Source organism: Cebus imitator, unplaced genomic scaffold (genome assembly GCF_001604975.1).
Source record: "Cebus imitator isolate Cc_AM_T3 unplaced genomic scaffold, Cebus_imitator-1.0 Scaffold82, whole genome shotgun sequence".
NCBI lineage: Eukaryota > Metazoa > Chordata > Mammalia > Primates > Cebidae > Cebus > Cebus imitator.
This window is the reverse complement of record NW_016107397.1, coordinates 143,467-158,787: the sequence shown is the minus strand read 5'-3', so window position 1 is coordinate 158,787 and position 15,321 is coordinate 143,467. Positions and strand designations below refer to the sequence as shown.

Below are 15,321 nucleotides of genomic sequence, written 5' to 3'. Positions count from 1 at the left end.
ACTCCAGGCAGAAAAAAAAAAAAAAAAAAAAAAAAAGAAAGAAAGAAAGAAGGAATCAGAAAGATGTCCTTCTTCCCTCCCAGCCAGTCCACCGCCACGGTACCTGCTCCTTAGGGTTCACGGACCCCTTCCTCCCCTCTGGTCCCCGACAACATGCAGAGAGGGAGCTATGATCACGCCACTGCACTCCAGCCTGGGCAACAGAGCAAGACCTGATCCCAAAGCAAAATAATAACAAGGAACGTGGCAGGCAAGAGCTGCAGCGTCCGTTAGTGCCAGGGTCCCAAGCCTCCCCCTCCCCTCTGGCCAGGGTCCCAAGCCTCCCCCTCCCCTCTTGCCAGGGTCCCAAGCCTCCCCCTCCCCTCTTGCCAGGGTCCCAAGCCTCCCCCTCCCTCTTCCAAACCGCCCCCCAACCCCCCAACCACGGCCGTGGGAGTCGATTCAGAGAACAATGCTCATGCCATTCTCCAAGAAGGAAATCGAAGCTTGGAGAGAAATTGCTTTCCCTAAGTCTCCGCCATTGTGGTCAACTTTGTCGCCTCCTGGGTTCGAGTGATTCTCCTTTCTCAGTTCACTGAGTAGCTGGGATTACAGGCACGCATCACCACGCCCAGCTAATTTTTACAGTTTTAGTAGAGACGCTGGTGGAATCACTGGAGCCCATGTTGGCCAGGCTGGTCTTGACTCCTGACCTCAGGTGATCGGCCCGCCTCAGCCTCCCAACGTGCTGGGATTATAGGTGTGAATACAAATATTAGCAGGGTGTGGTGGTGCACGCCTATAATCCCAGCTACCCTGGAGGCTGAGGCAGGAGAGTCGCTTGAACCCAGGAAGCAGAGGTTGGGGTGAGCCGAGATCGCGTGCCACTCTGTTGAGCTGTCACTGTATCTTCCTCCCTAAACCCGCCTGCACGGCTCTTCCTGTGAGTGCCTCAGGCCAAACACATAGTAGGAGCTTAACAATTAAGACTTTTGGGGCTGGGCACTGTGGCTCATGCCTATAATCTCAACACTTTGGGAGACTGAATTGGGTGGATCGCTTGAGGCCAGGAGTTCGAGACCAGCCTGGACAACGTAGCAAGACCACCCCCCACCTGCCATCTTTACGAAAGATTTAAAAATTAGCCAGGCATGGTGTGTGCCTGTAATTTCAGCTACTGGGAGGCTGAGGCAGGAGGATCACTTGAAGCCAGGAGTTCATGGCTGCAATGAGCTATGATCGAGCCACTGCATTCCAGCCTGGGCAACAGGACCAGACCCTGGACTAGATGAAGGGGAGATGAGGAATAGATACTGGGAGGGCGAGTCCATGAGCAGACGGTAAAAGGTGCTTAGGTCAGAAGACAGGGCCCAGGCAGGCGCGGTGGCTCACACCTGTAATCCCAGCACTTTGGGATCACCTGAGGTCAGCGGTTTGAGACCAGCCTGGCCAACATGGTGAAATCTGTCTCTACCAAAAATACAAAAATTAGCTGGGCCTGGTGGTGGGTGCCTGTAATCCCAGCTGCTCAGGAGGCTGAGGCAGGAGAACCGCGTGAACCTGGGAGGTTGCAGTGAGCTGAGATCGTGCCACGGCACTCCAGCCTGGGTGACAGAGCAAGACTCTGCCTCAAGACAGACAAAAAAAGAAGACAGGGCCTGACTCTGGCAGGGAGGTGGCATTCCTGAGCTCTCCTGTCCCTCATCTCCCCAGGTGTATCTCCAGCTGTAGCCGCCAAAGCAGCTAAATACGGTGAGTTCCCCCCATGCCTTCCTGCCAGTGGCCTGCGCCCTCTGCCATGCCCATCGCCACCCTCCCCCACCCTCTCCAAGCCCAGCTCAGGCCTCCCTCTGGTTCCCCCTACCCCTGAAGATCTTATCTAGGGCATTCCTTATCCCAGAACCCAGCAGGGACATCAGGGCCTCCTCCAGATGGGTGTACCTTGTCCTGACCCCACCTGCCTCTTCTTAGGTGCTGCTGGCCTTGGAGGTGTCCTAGGGGGTGCCGGGCAGTTCCCACTTGGAGGTAGGGGCAGCCAGCTCTGCTGTGTAATCCTCAGCTCTGCCCAGATCTAAAGGGGGACTGTCTGTCACAAGGACAGGAGGCGGGCTCGAGGGGTACTCTAGGACCACCGATGTCCTGGGCAAAGGGGCAAGCTGAAAGATTGGGGACAGTGCCAGGCTGAGCTCAGGCCACACCTGGTTGCTAGGTGGGGGCATGTTATATTGAGAAAGCCACTCTGGCTGTAGTGGGAGAGACGGGCCGGGCACAGTGGCTCATGCCTGGAATCCCAGCACTTTGGGAGGCTGAGGCAGGAGGATCTCTTGAGATCAGGAGTTAAGACCAGCCTGATCAACATGGAGAAACCTGGTCTCTACTAAAAAAAAAAAAAAGCAAAAATTAGCTGGGTGTGGTGGGCTGCCTGTAACCCCAGCTACGCAGGAGGCTGAGGTGGAATGGCTAGAGCCAGGGAAGCAGAGGTTGCCGTGAGCCAAGATCACCCCACTGCACCCCAGCCTGGGTGACAGAGCAGGATCCCGTCTCAAAAAAATAATGAAATAAAAGATAAAAAATGCTATAGTTGGGGGGACAGAGAAGAGGTGGTCCCAGACAGAGGGTCTGGGGTGAGCTGGTGAGTCTGGACCCGGGTCCCACCCACACCAACCCACCAACCCAAAGTCTCTCCCGCAGGAGTGGCAGCAAGACCCGGCTTCGGACTGTCTCCCATTTTCCCAGGTACGCCAGGCTGCCTGCCCCTGGGCCCTGCCCTGGAGCTCCAGCCACCTCCCCTTCCTCTCCTGCATCATCTCCTGCTTGGAAGGACTGAGCCGGCACCGAGGGGTGGATCCCACAGCCTCAGGTCACACGAGGCTAGACCCCGAGCTACGTATAGAGCCTCCCCTCCTTCTTGCTGACCTCTTACAAAAACAGGGAACGCCAGCTTTTTAAAAACACATTTCATGCCCGGCAGGGTGGCTCACACCTGTAATCCCACCACTTTGGGAGGCCGAGGCGGGTAGATCACGAGGTCAAGAGATCGAGACCATCCTGGCCAACATGGTGAAATCCCATCTCTATTAAAAATACAAAAATTAGCTGGGCATGGTGGCGCGTGCCTGTAGTCCCAGCTACTAGGGAGGCTGAGGCAGGAGAATTGCTTGAACCCGGCAGGCGGAGGTTGCAGTGAGCCGGATTGCGCCTGTACTCCAGCCTGGCGCCTGGTGACAGAGCAAGCCTCTGTCTTAAAAAAAAAAAAAAAAAAAATACAAAAATTAGCTGGGTGTGGTGGCTCATGCCTGTAATCCTAGCTACTCGGGAGGCTGAGGCAGGAGAATCGCTTGAATCTGGGAGGCGGAGGTTGCAGTGAGCTGAGATGGCACCACTGCACTCCAGCCTGGGTGACAGATAGAGACCCTGTTTCAAAAATAAAGAAAAACAAAACACATTTCATGCCCCTCAAGGTCCCTGGAGGAGAGATAGCTTTTCTACCATGTTGCAAAGGGGGGAAACTGAGGCTCAGAGAGTGCCAGGGACCGCTCCAAGACCACACAGTGAGCGGAGGCAGAGCCCAGGGCTCCTGGCACTCAAGCCCAGAACTTGGCATCTTGCAGCCCACACTGCCCCCAGCCCCCCGCCTCCGGCTGCATCCATGCTTGGCGTGAAGGCTTAGCGGGCTCCCCGGAAGTGGGCACTGTCACAGCGCCTCTCTTTGCCTTGCAGGTGGCGGCGCCGGGGGCTTGGGAGTTGGTGGTGAGTCTGCAACAAGAAATCACCTGATGCCTGGTGGGCCCATTTCTAGGGGTCCCTGAGCCCCTTTCATAGGGTGGCTGTGGTGGCGGCCATAGCCCTGGGCTGGCACTCTGGTGTGGGGGCTTCAGGCAGCCCCCAGGGGAATCATGGAAGCTGGAACTCCAGCGCTGGGCTGGGAGAGAAGGAGCCAGGGATCCTGATTCCTGGGACTCCTGGCCTGCCCTTTGACGAGGCACGCAGAGCCAGACAGGGACCTGAGTCACCCCAGAGTTTACTGTCTGACTGCAGAGACTGACAAAGTCCTCTAGAAAGGGAAATGTAGGCTGACACGGTCGCTCACGCCTGCAGGAGTCTGAGGCAGGAGGACTGCTTGAGGCCAGGAGTTCGAGACCAGCCTGGGCAACATAGCGACACCCCATGTGTACAAAATATTTCTTCCTTTTTTTTTTTTTTTTTTTTTTGAGATGGAGTCTTGCTCTGTTGCCCACGCTGGAGTGCAGTGGCGTGATCTCGGCTCACAGCAGCCTCCACCTCTTGGGTTCAAGTGATTCTCCTGTCTCAGCCTCCCAGGGAGCTGGGATTACAGGCACCCACCACCACACCCGGCTAAGTTTTATATTTTTAGTAGAAATGGGGTTTCGCCACGTTAGTCAGGCTGGTCTCGATCTCCTGACATCAGGTGATCCACCCGCCTCAGCCTCCCAAAGTACTGGGATTACAGGCATGAGCCACCATATGTGGCCTAAAATATTTCAAAAAGAAAGAGAAATAAGCTGTGTAAGGGAAGAATAAGGTCAGGACAAGCAGGGTAGGCTGGGAGGGGAAGCTGAGTGGTCAAGTGGGCAAGGCTGAGCCTGGGAAATAGGTTGGGCTGACTGGGTGGGGTGGGGTTGGGCACTCAGGTCTCCACAGACCGGATGCATCTGTGATTTACAAGGAGCATGGCTGCGTGGGGCTGAGGGGCAGGCTGGAGGCAGGAAGGCCTTTGGAACCTGCTGAGACAGAATGGAGGCCAGGTGCAGGGTAGAGCAGCTGAGAGACGCAGGAAAAGCGGGCTGCCTCCTCCATCCTGTCCTCCCCATCCACAGGAAAACCCCTCAAGCCCTATGGAGGGGCCCTGGGAGCCCTGGGATACCAAGGTGAGTAGAGATTCAGCCCCACAAAGAGGCAGGGCGGGAGGGGCAGAGACAGAGGCGGAGGGATAGTCCGCCAGCCTGGCTTCTGGAGCGGGGAGGTTACGGAAGGAGGAAGGATACCTCCCGCCCATCCCTCCTACCTGCCACACAGACACTCAGAGATGGGTGTGCACTCAGTGTCCTCCAGGCTCACCCCCCCAAAGTCCCTTAGCCTGCTATAGGAAGTCAGCTGGAAAAGAGAGGCAGGAGATTGGAGGGGCAGGGAGGGAGAAGGGCTGGGATCACCGGAGCCACAGAGCCAGGGAAATCGGAGGGTGTGTCAGCAGTGGGGGCGTCCAAGGTGACCCTGGGCTAGGCAGGGAGGGCTGAGGCCACCACCTAGGGCTAAGCCACATTCCTGCTGAAAGATGCAGACCTGGCCGGGCCTGGTGGCCCACGCCTGTAATCCCAGCACTTTGGGAGGCTGAGGTGGGAGGATCACTTGAGCCCAGGAGTTTGAGACCAGGCTGGGCAACAAGTGAGACCCTGTCTCTACAAAAGTTTTAAAACTTAGCTGGGTGTGGTGCTGTGAATCTGCAGTCTCAGCTCCTCTGGAGGCTGAGGTGAGAAGATTGCTTGAGCCCAGGAGTTCAAGGCTGCAGTAAGCTGTGACCGCACCATCACACGGCAGCCTGGGCAATAGATCAGGATCCCACCCCCGCCCCAAAAAAATACATTGATTCACCTCTGGGGAGGCTGTGGGCGGTTCTTTCACTCCCCCACAAGGTCCCTCCATGTGATACCAGAAAGAGTCCCAGAGAATCCACAGCTGCGCCCCTGTGGTTACCCAGGACTGTGAATTTCCTTCCACGCAGCCCTGTTCCCCACTGCACAGCTGAGACAGCTGAGGCCAGGGGTGGGGGGCAGAAGCAAGACCAAACTGACCCTTTGCCCAGTTTTCAACCCGACACCAGTCTTGCTTGTGACCCTATCATGGCGTCATCTCCCAAACAAGGGGACAAACTTCAGAGACAGGGCCGGGTGTGGTGGCTCACGCCTGTAATCCCAACACTTTGTGACGCCAAGGCAGACAGGGCACCTGAGGTCAGGAGTTCAAGACCAGCCTGGTCAGCATGGCAAAACCCCGTCTCTACTAAAAATACAAAAATTAGCCGGGCGTGGTGGTGTGTGCCTGTAATCCTAGAGGCTGAGGCAGGAGAATTGCTTTAACTCAGGAGGCAGAGGTTGGGGTGGGCTGAGATTGTGCCACTGCACTCCAGCCTGGGTGAGGACAGAGCAAGACTCCGTCTCAAAACAAAAACAGAGGCAGATGTCTGTTCCTGCCCTACTCTCTGCTTGCTGCCACCAGGTGGCGGTAAGGAGCCACATCTGGCTCCAGCCGGGGTAGGACCTACACCAGGCCCAGGTACTAGACAATGGTGCCTTACCTAACACAGACTGATGCTCTGAAACAGGTTCACCCATCAGACCGTTCCCAGGAGGGGGTAGGAATCCTGGGTTCGAGTCCCAGCTCAGACGCTAGGTGGATAAGACCCTCTCTCCCTCTACTGGCCCTCAGTTTACTTATCTGATGCCCTCTCAGCTGTATGGATCCACCCAGCTCCCTGAGAGGGCCAGACCTGCAGACACTGACTCTCCCTTCACCCCAGCCTCCTTGATGGAGCTGCTCTTAGCTTTTCCTCGAAAGGCTTCTCGGAGCAGTGGAGCCGGTACAGACACCCTGTCCAGGCCCAGTCGTTCCCTGGCAGACCCCATGACCTGCCCCCTTTTCTGCTAGTGTTGGTTTCATCCAAGTAGTATCTTTTTTTTTTTTTTTTTTTTTTTTTTTTCCTCTGTCACTCAGGCTGGAGTGCAGTGGCACGATCTCCGCTTACTGTAACCTCTGCCTCTCGGGTTCAAGCGATTCTCCTGCCTCAGCCTCCTGAGAAGCTGGGATGACAGGCGTGGGCCACCACACCTGGCTAATTTTTCAATTTTTATTAGAGAAGGGGTTTCACCGTGTTGGCCAGGCTGGTCTCAAACTCCTGACCTCATGATCCATTCGCCTTGGCCTCCCAAGGTGCTGGGATTGCAGGTGTGGGCCACTTTGCCCGGCCTCATCCAAGTAACGTCTTGGGGGCTTCTCCTGGCCCCATCTGCCCAGTGGAAGTTGATGACATGGGCCAGGTCTGAGTCTGGCCTGGGGCCACAGCTTGGTTTCTCGTGGCTTCTTGGAGCCTCCGTCTGAGTGGGTCAGAGCAGGTGGGGGTTAGAGCCGCCCCTGAGAAGGGCCAGGCTCCCAGTGATGTGCCCTCCTCCCATGCAGCTGGGGCCTGCCTGGGGAAGGCTTGCGGCCGGAAGAGAAAATGAGCTTCCCAGGACCCCTGACTCACGACCTCATCAACGTTGGTGCTACTGCTTGGTGGAGAATGTAAACCCTTTGTGACCCTATCCCATGCCCCTCCGACTCCCCACCCCAGGAGGGAACGGGCAGGCCGGGCGGCCTTGCAAATCCACAGGGCAAGGAAAAAGAGGGGAGTGGCCAAGTGCCCCAACCAGGAGCCCCCACTTCAGAGGCAAGGGGCTCGTGGTCCTGGCCCCCGGCCCATCCCTTCCCACCTAGGAGCTCCCCCTCCATACAGCCTCCATCTCCAGGGGAACTTGGTGCTACATGCTGGTGCTCTTATCTTCCTGGGGGGAGGGAGGAGGGAAGGGTGGCCCCTCGGAGAACCCCCTCCCCAGGGGCTCCTCTAAAGATGGTGCAGACACTTCCTGGGCAGTCCCACCAGGACCCACCCTTGGCTGCCATCCAGTTGGTACCCAAGCACCCGAAGCCTCAAAGCTGGATTTGCTCGTAGCATCCTCCCCTCCTCAGTCCACGTGGCCACATCCTCCCCACGGATCGCTGTTCCCCACATCTGGGGTGCCTTTGGGTTGGAAAACCACCCCACACTGGGAATTGCCACCTTGCTCTTGGAGAATCCATCCACCCATCCGTCCATTCGTCCATCCGTCCATCCACCCATGTCCCCAGTTGACCGCCCGGCACCACTGGCTGGCTGGGTGCACCTGCCATCAACCTGGCTGACCTGTCACGGCAGCCTGTGCCCTGCCTCCACCCCCATCCGACACTCCCCAGGGCGTGCGGGGCTGTGCAGACTGGGGTGCCAGGCATCTCCTTTTCACCCGAGGTGTCCCACATGCAGTACTGTATCCCCCATCCCTCCCTCAGTCCACTGGACTTCAAAGCAGTTCCCACCCCTGCCCTGCCCATCTTTTTGTGTCTCGCTGTGATAGATCAATAAATATTTTATTTTTTGTCCTGGATATTTGGGGATTATTTTTGATTGTTGATGTTCTCTTTTGGTTTTATTTTTGTGGTTCATTGAAAAAAAAGAGAATTTTTTTTTTCTGATCCAGGGAGCTGTATCCTCAGTAGAAAAATCATTTTAATCACTCTGATATAACTCTGGATGAAACACATCTTTTTTTTTTAATAAGAAAAGAGAATTAACTGCTTCAGAAAAGACTAATAAATGAAAACCTTTAAAGGAAACTGTGTCTTGGGTTTCTTGATATGATTTCATCTGCCTTCAACTCCCTGGCCTGAAGGCGGACCAGGGCTCTGCTTCCGGGAACCTCCCACAGTGTATTTGAAAGGTTCCCAACCAAAAGTCCCTGCTGCTGGCTTCTGGGGCATCGATCTTTCTCCAAGTTTGGCTTGTTCTTTAACAATGAGGCCAGGAGATTGAGACCAACTGAGCGACATAGTGAGACCCCTATCTCTACAAAAAAAAAAAAATTACCCAAGAGTGGTGGCTTATGCCTGTGGTCCCAGCTACTTGGGAGGCTGGGGTGGGAGGATCACTTGAGCCTGGGAGTTCGAGGCTGCAGTGAGTTATGATTGTGTCACTGCACTCCAGCCTGGGTGAGACAGCAAGACCCTGTCTCAACAGAGAGAGAGACAGAGACAGAGAGGAAAGATGGCTGACCTAAGAAAACTTAGAAGACAGTCAAGGGTAATCATTCTGAAACAGTCCACTCTAAGGAAGACCCACCCTCATGTGTGGCCCATTAAGGCATCCTTTGGCTTCTTTGAGAAGCGCAGGCTCAGCTCCATCCTTACTCAGATGTTCCCGTTCCCATTCTGGCCCTTCCTCCTCCCTTTGAGGCCAGAAATCCATGGGGCCTGGGAACGTGCTCACCTGCAGCCCACATCCACACCTCTGGACCACGCCCTGGGTACCAGATACTGGACTTCCCTCCCCAACCACGAGTCCTCTTCCAGGACTCACAGCCTCAGGCCTGCGCCATCCTCCTGAGAGGGGGGCCCCTGTGCTGAGTGTGCACACCCCTAAGCCAGAAACGTGGCAACAGAGCTATTCACTGGGAGTGTGGATGGGGCTCGCCGTGCAGACTGGAGCATCTGCAGGTTTGCACACAAGGACCTTTGCAGTGCCAGAAGGAGCTGGGAGGGAAAGAGAAAGCTGGTGGAGGCTAGTGCTCAGGGAGAGCTTCCCGGAGGACAGTAAAGGGCAAGAACGTTTTACCAGGCAAAGAATAGAACAGAGAAGGTCGAGCCTTTCAGGTGGAGGACAGGACAGCCAGAATGTCTGGCAGGAGAGGGCAGCTCTAAGGACTGACGGATGGATCAGAGGGGGTGATGGGTGTGGTTCAAGGACATGCACAGAGGGCTGCTGCAATGGTCCTGGGAGGGGTGACACAGCCTGCCCTAGAGTAGTGGCAAAGGAGAGCTATCAACCCGTTCATCTGTCCACCTATCCACCCATCCATCCACCCACCTGCCGTCCATCCACCCATCCATCCACCCACCCACCCATCATACACACACTCAGCCACCTGTCCATCTACCCATCTACCCTTCCACCCATCCATCCATCCACACTCCCACCTGCCATCCATCTACCCATCCATCCACCCACCCACCCACCCATCATACATACACTCAGCCACCTGTCCATCTACCCATCTACCCTTCCACCCATCCATCCATCCATCATCCATCCACCCGCCCACCTGTTCATCCACCTGTCCATCCACCCACCCATTTACCCACCCATCCATCTACTCATCCACCCATCCATCCACCCACCCACCCATCCATCCATCCACTCATCCACCCACCTGTTCATCCACCTGTCCATCCACCCACCCATTTACCCACCCATCCATCTACCCATCCAACCATCCATCTACCCACCCATCTGTCCATCCATACACTCATCCACCATTCCATCTACCCATCCACACTTCCACCCATGTATTCATCTATTCACACATCCACCCACCTATTCATCCACCTGTCCATCCATCTACCCATCTACCCAACCACCCATCCACCCATCCACACATCAATCCATCCATCTTTCCATCCATACACTTATCCACCCATCCATCTACCCATCCGCCCTTCCACCCATCCACAATAAAATAGGCCAGGCACGGTGTCTCATGCCTGTAATCCCAGCACTTTGGGAGGCTGAGGCAGACAGATCACTTGAGGTCAAGAGTTTGAGACCAGCCTGGCTAACATGGCAAAACCCTGTCTCTACTAAAAATACAAAAAAAAAAAAAAAAATTAGGTCCGGCACAGTAGCTCACGCCTGTAATCCCAGCACTTTGGGAGGCCGAGGCAGGCAAATCACCTGAGGTTGGGAGTTCAAGACCAGCCTGACCAATATGGAGAAACCCCGTCTCTACTAAAAATACAAAATTAGCCAGGCGTGGTGGTGCATGCCTGTAATTCCAGCTACTCAGGAGGCTGAGGCAGAATTCCTTGAACCCAGGAGGCAGAGGTTGCAGTGAGCTGAGACTGCACCATTACACTCCAGCCTGGGCAACAAGAGCAAAACTCTGTCTCAGAAAAAAAAAAAATTAGCTGGGCCTGGTGGTGCCTGTTTGTAATCCCAGCTACTCCAGAGGCTGAGACAGGTAAGTCGCTTAAACCCAGGAAGTGAAGGTTGCAGTGAACTGAGATTGCGTGTCAAAAAAAAAAAATTTTTTTTAAAGATTATATCTCCAAATACAGTCATGTTCTGCAGTATTGGAGTTAGTGCTTCAACATATAAATTTTGGGAAGACACACTTCCGCCCCTAAGAGTTACCTTATATGGAAAAAGGGTTTTTGTAGACGTGATTAAGTTAGGATCTTGAGAGGCAGGGAGATTAACCTGCAGGACCCTCAGTCCCATTGCAGGTATTCTTATGAGAAGCTAGGCCTGGGCGGAGTGGCTCATGCCTATAATCCCAACACTTTGGGAGGCCAAGGCAGGAGGATCACTTAAGCCTAGGAGGTCAAGGCTGCAGTGAGCTATGGTTGTGCCACTGCACACTCCAATCTGGGTGACAGAGTAAGACCCCATCTCGGCGGGGGGAAAAGAAGAAGCAGCTAGAATACTCATATGCCAACAAATTGAAAAATCTAGATAAAATGGATAAATTCCTAGAAAGCCACAACCTGCCAAGACTGAATCATGAAGAAATAGAAAATCAGCACAGACCAATAATGAGTAAGGAGATTGAATCAGTAATAAAAAGTCTCCCAATAGAGAAAAGCCCAGGACCAGATGGCTTCACTGGAGAATTCTAACAAACATTTAAAAAATTAACACCAATCCTCCTGACACTGCCAGAAAACTGAAGAAGAGGGAACAAATCCAATCTCATTTTAAGAGGCCAGCACTGGGCGCGGTGGCTCACACCTGTAATCCCAGCACCCTGGGAGGCTGAAGCAGGTGGATCACGAGGTCAGGAGCTCAAGACCATCCTGGCCAACATGGTGAAATGCATCTCTACTAAAAATACAAAAAATTAGCTGGGTGTGGTGGCAGGCGCCTGTAATCCCAGCTACTTGGAAGGCTGAGGCAGAATTGCTTGGACACGGGAGGCGGGGGGTGCAGTGAACTGAGATCATGCCACTGTACTCCAGCCTGGGCAACAGAGCAAGACTCTGTCTCAAAAAAATTCTTTTTTCACTCAATATGCAAAAAATTTTGAAAAAATAAAAAAGAGAGGCCAGCATTATGCTACTACCAAAGACACAAGAAGAGCAAACTACAGGCCAATATCCTTTATGAACATCGATGCAAAAATCCTCAACAAAATACAAGCAAAACAAATTCAGTCGCAGATTAAAAACAAGTGGGATTTTTCCTGAAATCTAAGCATGTTTCAACACATGAAAATCAATCCCTAAAAAATAACATATAAACAGAATGAAAGGCAATCACATGATCATCTCAGTTGCTGCAGAAGCAGCAGCAAGATCCAATACCCTTTCATGATAAAAACATTCAACCAACTGGAATAGAAGCAAACCACTTCACCTAATAAAGGCTATACATGAAAGCGCACAGCTTCCATACCTCACAGTGAAAGGCTGGGCTCGGCGTGGTGGCTCACACCTGTAATCCCAGCACTTTCGGAGGCTGAGGGAGGCAGATGTCTTGACCCAGGAGTTCAAGACCAGCCGGGGCAACATGGCGAAGCCCCATCCCTATGAAATATACAAAAATTAGCCAGGCATGGTGGCACATGCCTGTAGTCCCAGCTGTTGGGGAGGCTGAGGCAGGAGGATTGCTTGAGCCTGGGAGGTTGAGATTGCAGTGAGCCATGATCACACCACTGCACTCCAGCCTGGATAACAGAGTGACACCCTGTCTCAAAAAAATAAATAAATAAAATGAAAAATAAAAAGGACATAAAGCTTTTCCTGTAATCAGGAATAAGACAAGGATGCCCACTCTTAACACTTCCATTCAGCTTAGTATTAGACGTCCTGGCCAAAACAGCTAGGCAGAAAAAAACAAAAAAAAGACTTAAACGTGAGACCCAAAACTATAAAATGCCTAAAAGAAGACAGAGCAGATTGATTTCCGGATTGATATCCAACAATCTGATTTCAGCCTTCCGGTCTCCAGAACTGTGAGAAAATAAATGTCTCTTGTTTTCTGCCATCAGGTTTTTGGTGCTCTGTCATAGCAGCCACGGGAAACGAATACTCTAACGTTAGCTAAATCCGTGCTACGAAGATCAAACACTAAGGAGGGGATAGTGACAAGAAATGTCGTCATCCTAACAGGATGGCGAAGGGACCCGGCCTCAAGTCAAAAGCCTTGTGACTACCACAAACTTGGGAAGTCAGAATGGCAGAGAGGCACACCACAGTTTTTCTTTTTTTGTTGTTTTTTTTTTTTATTTCCTGAGACGGAGTCTCACTCTGTCTGGAGTGCAATGGCGCAATCTTGGCTCACTGCAACTTCCACCTCGCGGTGAGCCGAGATTGTGGGCACTAACAATTCTCCTGCATCAGCCTCCCGAGTAGCGTGGATTACAGGCACACACCACCGTGCCCAGCTTAGTTTTGTATTTTTAGTAGAGACAGAGTTTCACCATGTTGCCCAGGCTGGTTTTGAGCTCCTGACCTACCTCAGGTGATCCATCCGCCTCAGCCTCCCAAAGTCTTGGGATCACAGATGTGAGCCACCAGTGCCCGGCCGATTTTTCTTTTTTCAAATTAGAGAAAGGGGCCAGGTGTGGTGGCTCACACCTGTAATCCCAGCACTTTGGGAGGCAGAGGCAGGTGGATCATGAGGTCAAGAGATCAAGACCATCCTGGCCAACATGGTGAAACCCCTTCTCTACTAAAAATACAAAAATTAGCTGGGTGTGATGGCGCACACTTGTAGTCCCAGCTACTCAGGAGGCTGAAGCAGGAGAATTGCTTGAACCTGGAAGGCGGAAGTTGCAGTGAGCCGAGATCATGCCACCGCACTCCAGCCTGGTAACAGAGCGAGACTCCATCTCAAAAATAAATAAAAAATAATAATAATTAGAGAAAGGGTCTCCCTCTGTCGCCCAAGCTAGAGTGTAGTCGTGTAATCCTAGCTCAGTGCAGCCTGGAAATCCCAGCCTCAAGCAATCCTCCTGGCTCAGCCTCCAGAGTAGCTAGGACTGCAGTCACGTACCACCCTACATGGCCATTTTTTTTTTCTTTGTAGAGATCTCACTATGCTGCCCAGGCTGGTTTCAAACTTCTGGCCTCAAGCGATCCTCCTGCCTTGGCCTCTCAAATAGCTGGGATTACAGGTGTGAGCCACCATGACTGACCATCACGGTTTTAACAAAAATGACCGAGGAAAGAAAAAATAAGGGCAAAGTAGGAGCCAGAGGCTAGGTCCCATAAGCACAGAAGCAAGAACCTCAGGGTTAAAAAGCAAAGGAATGTCACTCTTTGAGCTACGTGTTCAGAGGCTCTGCAGGATGACAGGGCATAAGGACGTGACTTGAGAGGCTGTTGCTCTCAGTCCCTAACTAGGCCAAGAAGGAGGGAGAAGTGCTGGAATTCCGGATGTATCTCACACATAGAGCCAGTAGGATTTGCCAATGGATCAGATGCAGGGAGGGAATGGGAGGAGTCATGCCATGCTGCACCCTTGTAGTTCCGGCTGCTAGGAAGGCTGGGATGGGAGGATCGCTTGAGCCTGGGAGGTCAAGACTGCAGTGGGGCTTTGATCATGCCACTGCCCACCAGCCTGGGTGATAGAGGGAGATCTTGTGTAAAAAAAAAAAAAGAAGAAGGAGAATGCCTGTGAATTTAGCCTGAATTACTGGATGACGCTGGTGTCATTTACTGAGGTAAGAAACACCTGGATGACGCTGGTGTCATTTACTGAGGTAAGAAACATGGGGAGGAACCAGCCAGACACAAATGATGAGCTCTGATCTGGACGTGTTAAGCAGGAGGTCCCGGCCGGGCTCGGTGGCTCACAGGTGTAATCCCAGCACTTTGGGAAGCCAAGGCAGACAGATCATGAGGTTAGGAGTTCAAGACACACCTGGCCAACATGGTGAAGCCCCATCTCTACTAAAAATACACAAAATTAGCCAGGTGTGGTGGCATGCGCCTGTAGTCCCAGCTACTCTGGAGGCTGAGGAAGAGAATTGTTTGAACCCGGGAGGCGGAGGTTGCAGTGAGTGGAGATGGTGCCACTTCACTCCAGCCCGGGCGACAGAGTAAGACTCTATCTCTACTAAAAAAAAAAAAAAAAATTTGAGGTCCCATTTGCCATCCAAGTGGCAATCCCTAAGAGACATCAGGTTCTTGTGTCTGCAGTTCGAAGAGAGGTAGAAGTAATCACCAAGCCATTCGTCTCAGTGAGGTCACCCAGAGTGGGCAAGAAGTGGGCAGGTGGCAGTCGGGGTCTGACAGGAGGGATCCCGTTACGCCAGCCTGCTTTGCGTGCCTAGCCTAGAACAGCGTAGGCTCTGGCCCTGCCCTCAGCCACAGCCTTGGGCTCACACTATGGCAGCGTCCCCAAGGAGCCTCCTGCTTATCACTGGCTCGTGTCTAGCCAGGCACAAATTTGCAACTGGACAATTCTAATCTCTGGAGTGAGTCATTCCCATGGGACGCACAACTCCTTATATAGAAAACTTTTTTTTTTTTTTTTTTTGA

General features: G+C 53.0%; 1 protein-coding gene across 1 annotated transcript in view; it reads left to right on the top strand.

Annotated features, from left to right (window-relative positions):
• ELN (elastin) overlaps window positions 1-8,400 on the top strand; it is a 37,347-nt gene extending 28,947 nt beyond the window's left edge. The window contains 6 exon segments of the mRNA XM_017533409.2: window positions 1,693-1,731; window positions 1,951-2,004; window positions 2,671-2,715; window positions 3,700-3,729; window positions 4,818-4,868; window positions 7,171-8,400. Coding sequence (XP_017388898.2) covers window positions 1,693-1,731; window positions 1,951-2,004; window positions 2,671-2,715; window positions 3,700-3,729; window positions 4,818-4,868; window positions 7,171-7,214 — 263 coding nt within the window. The 3' untranslated portion in view covers window positions 7,215-8,400.
• The last annotated feature ends 6,921 nt before the right edge of the window (window positions 8,401-15,321 follow it).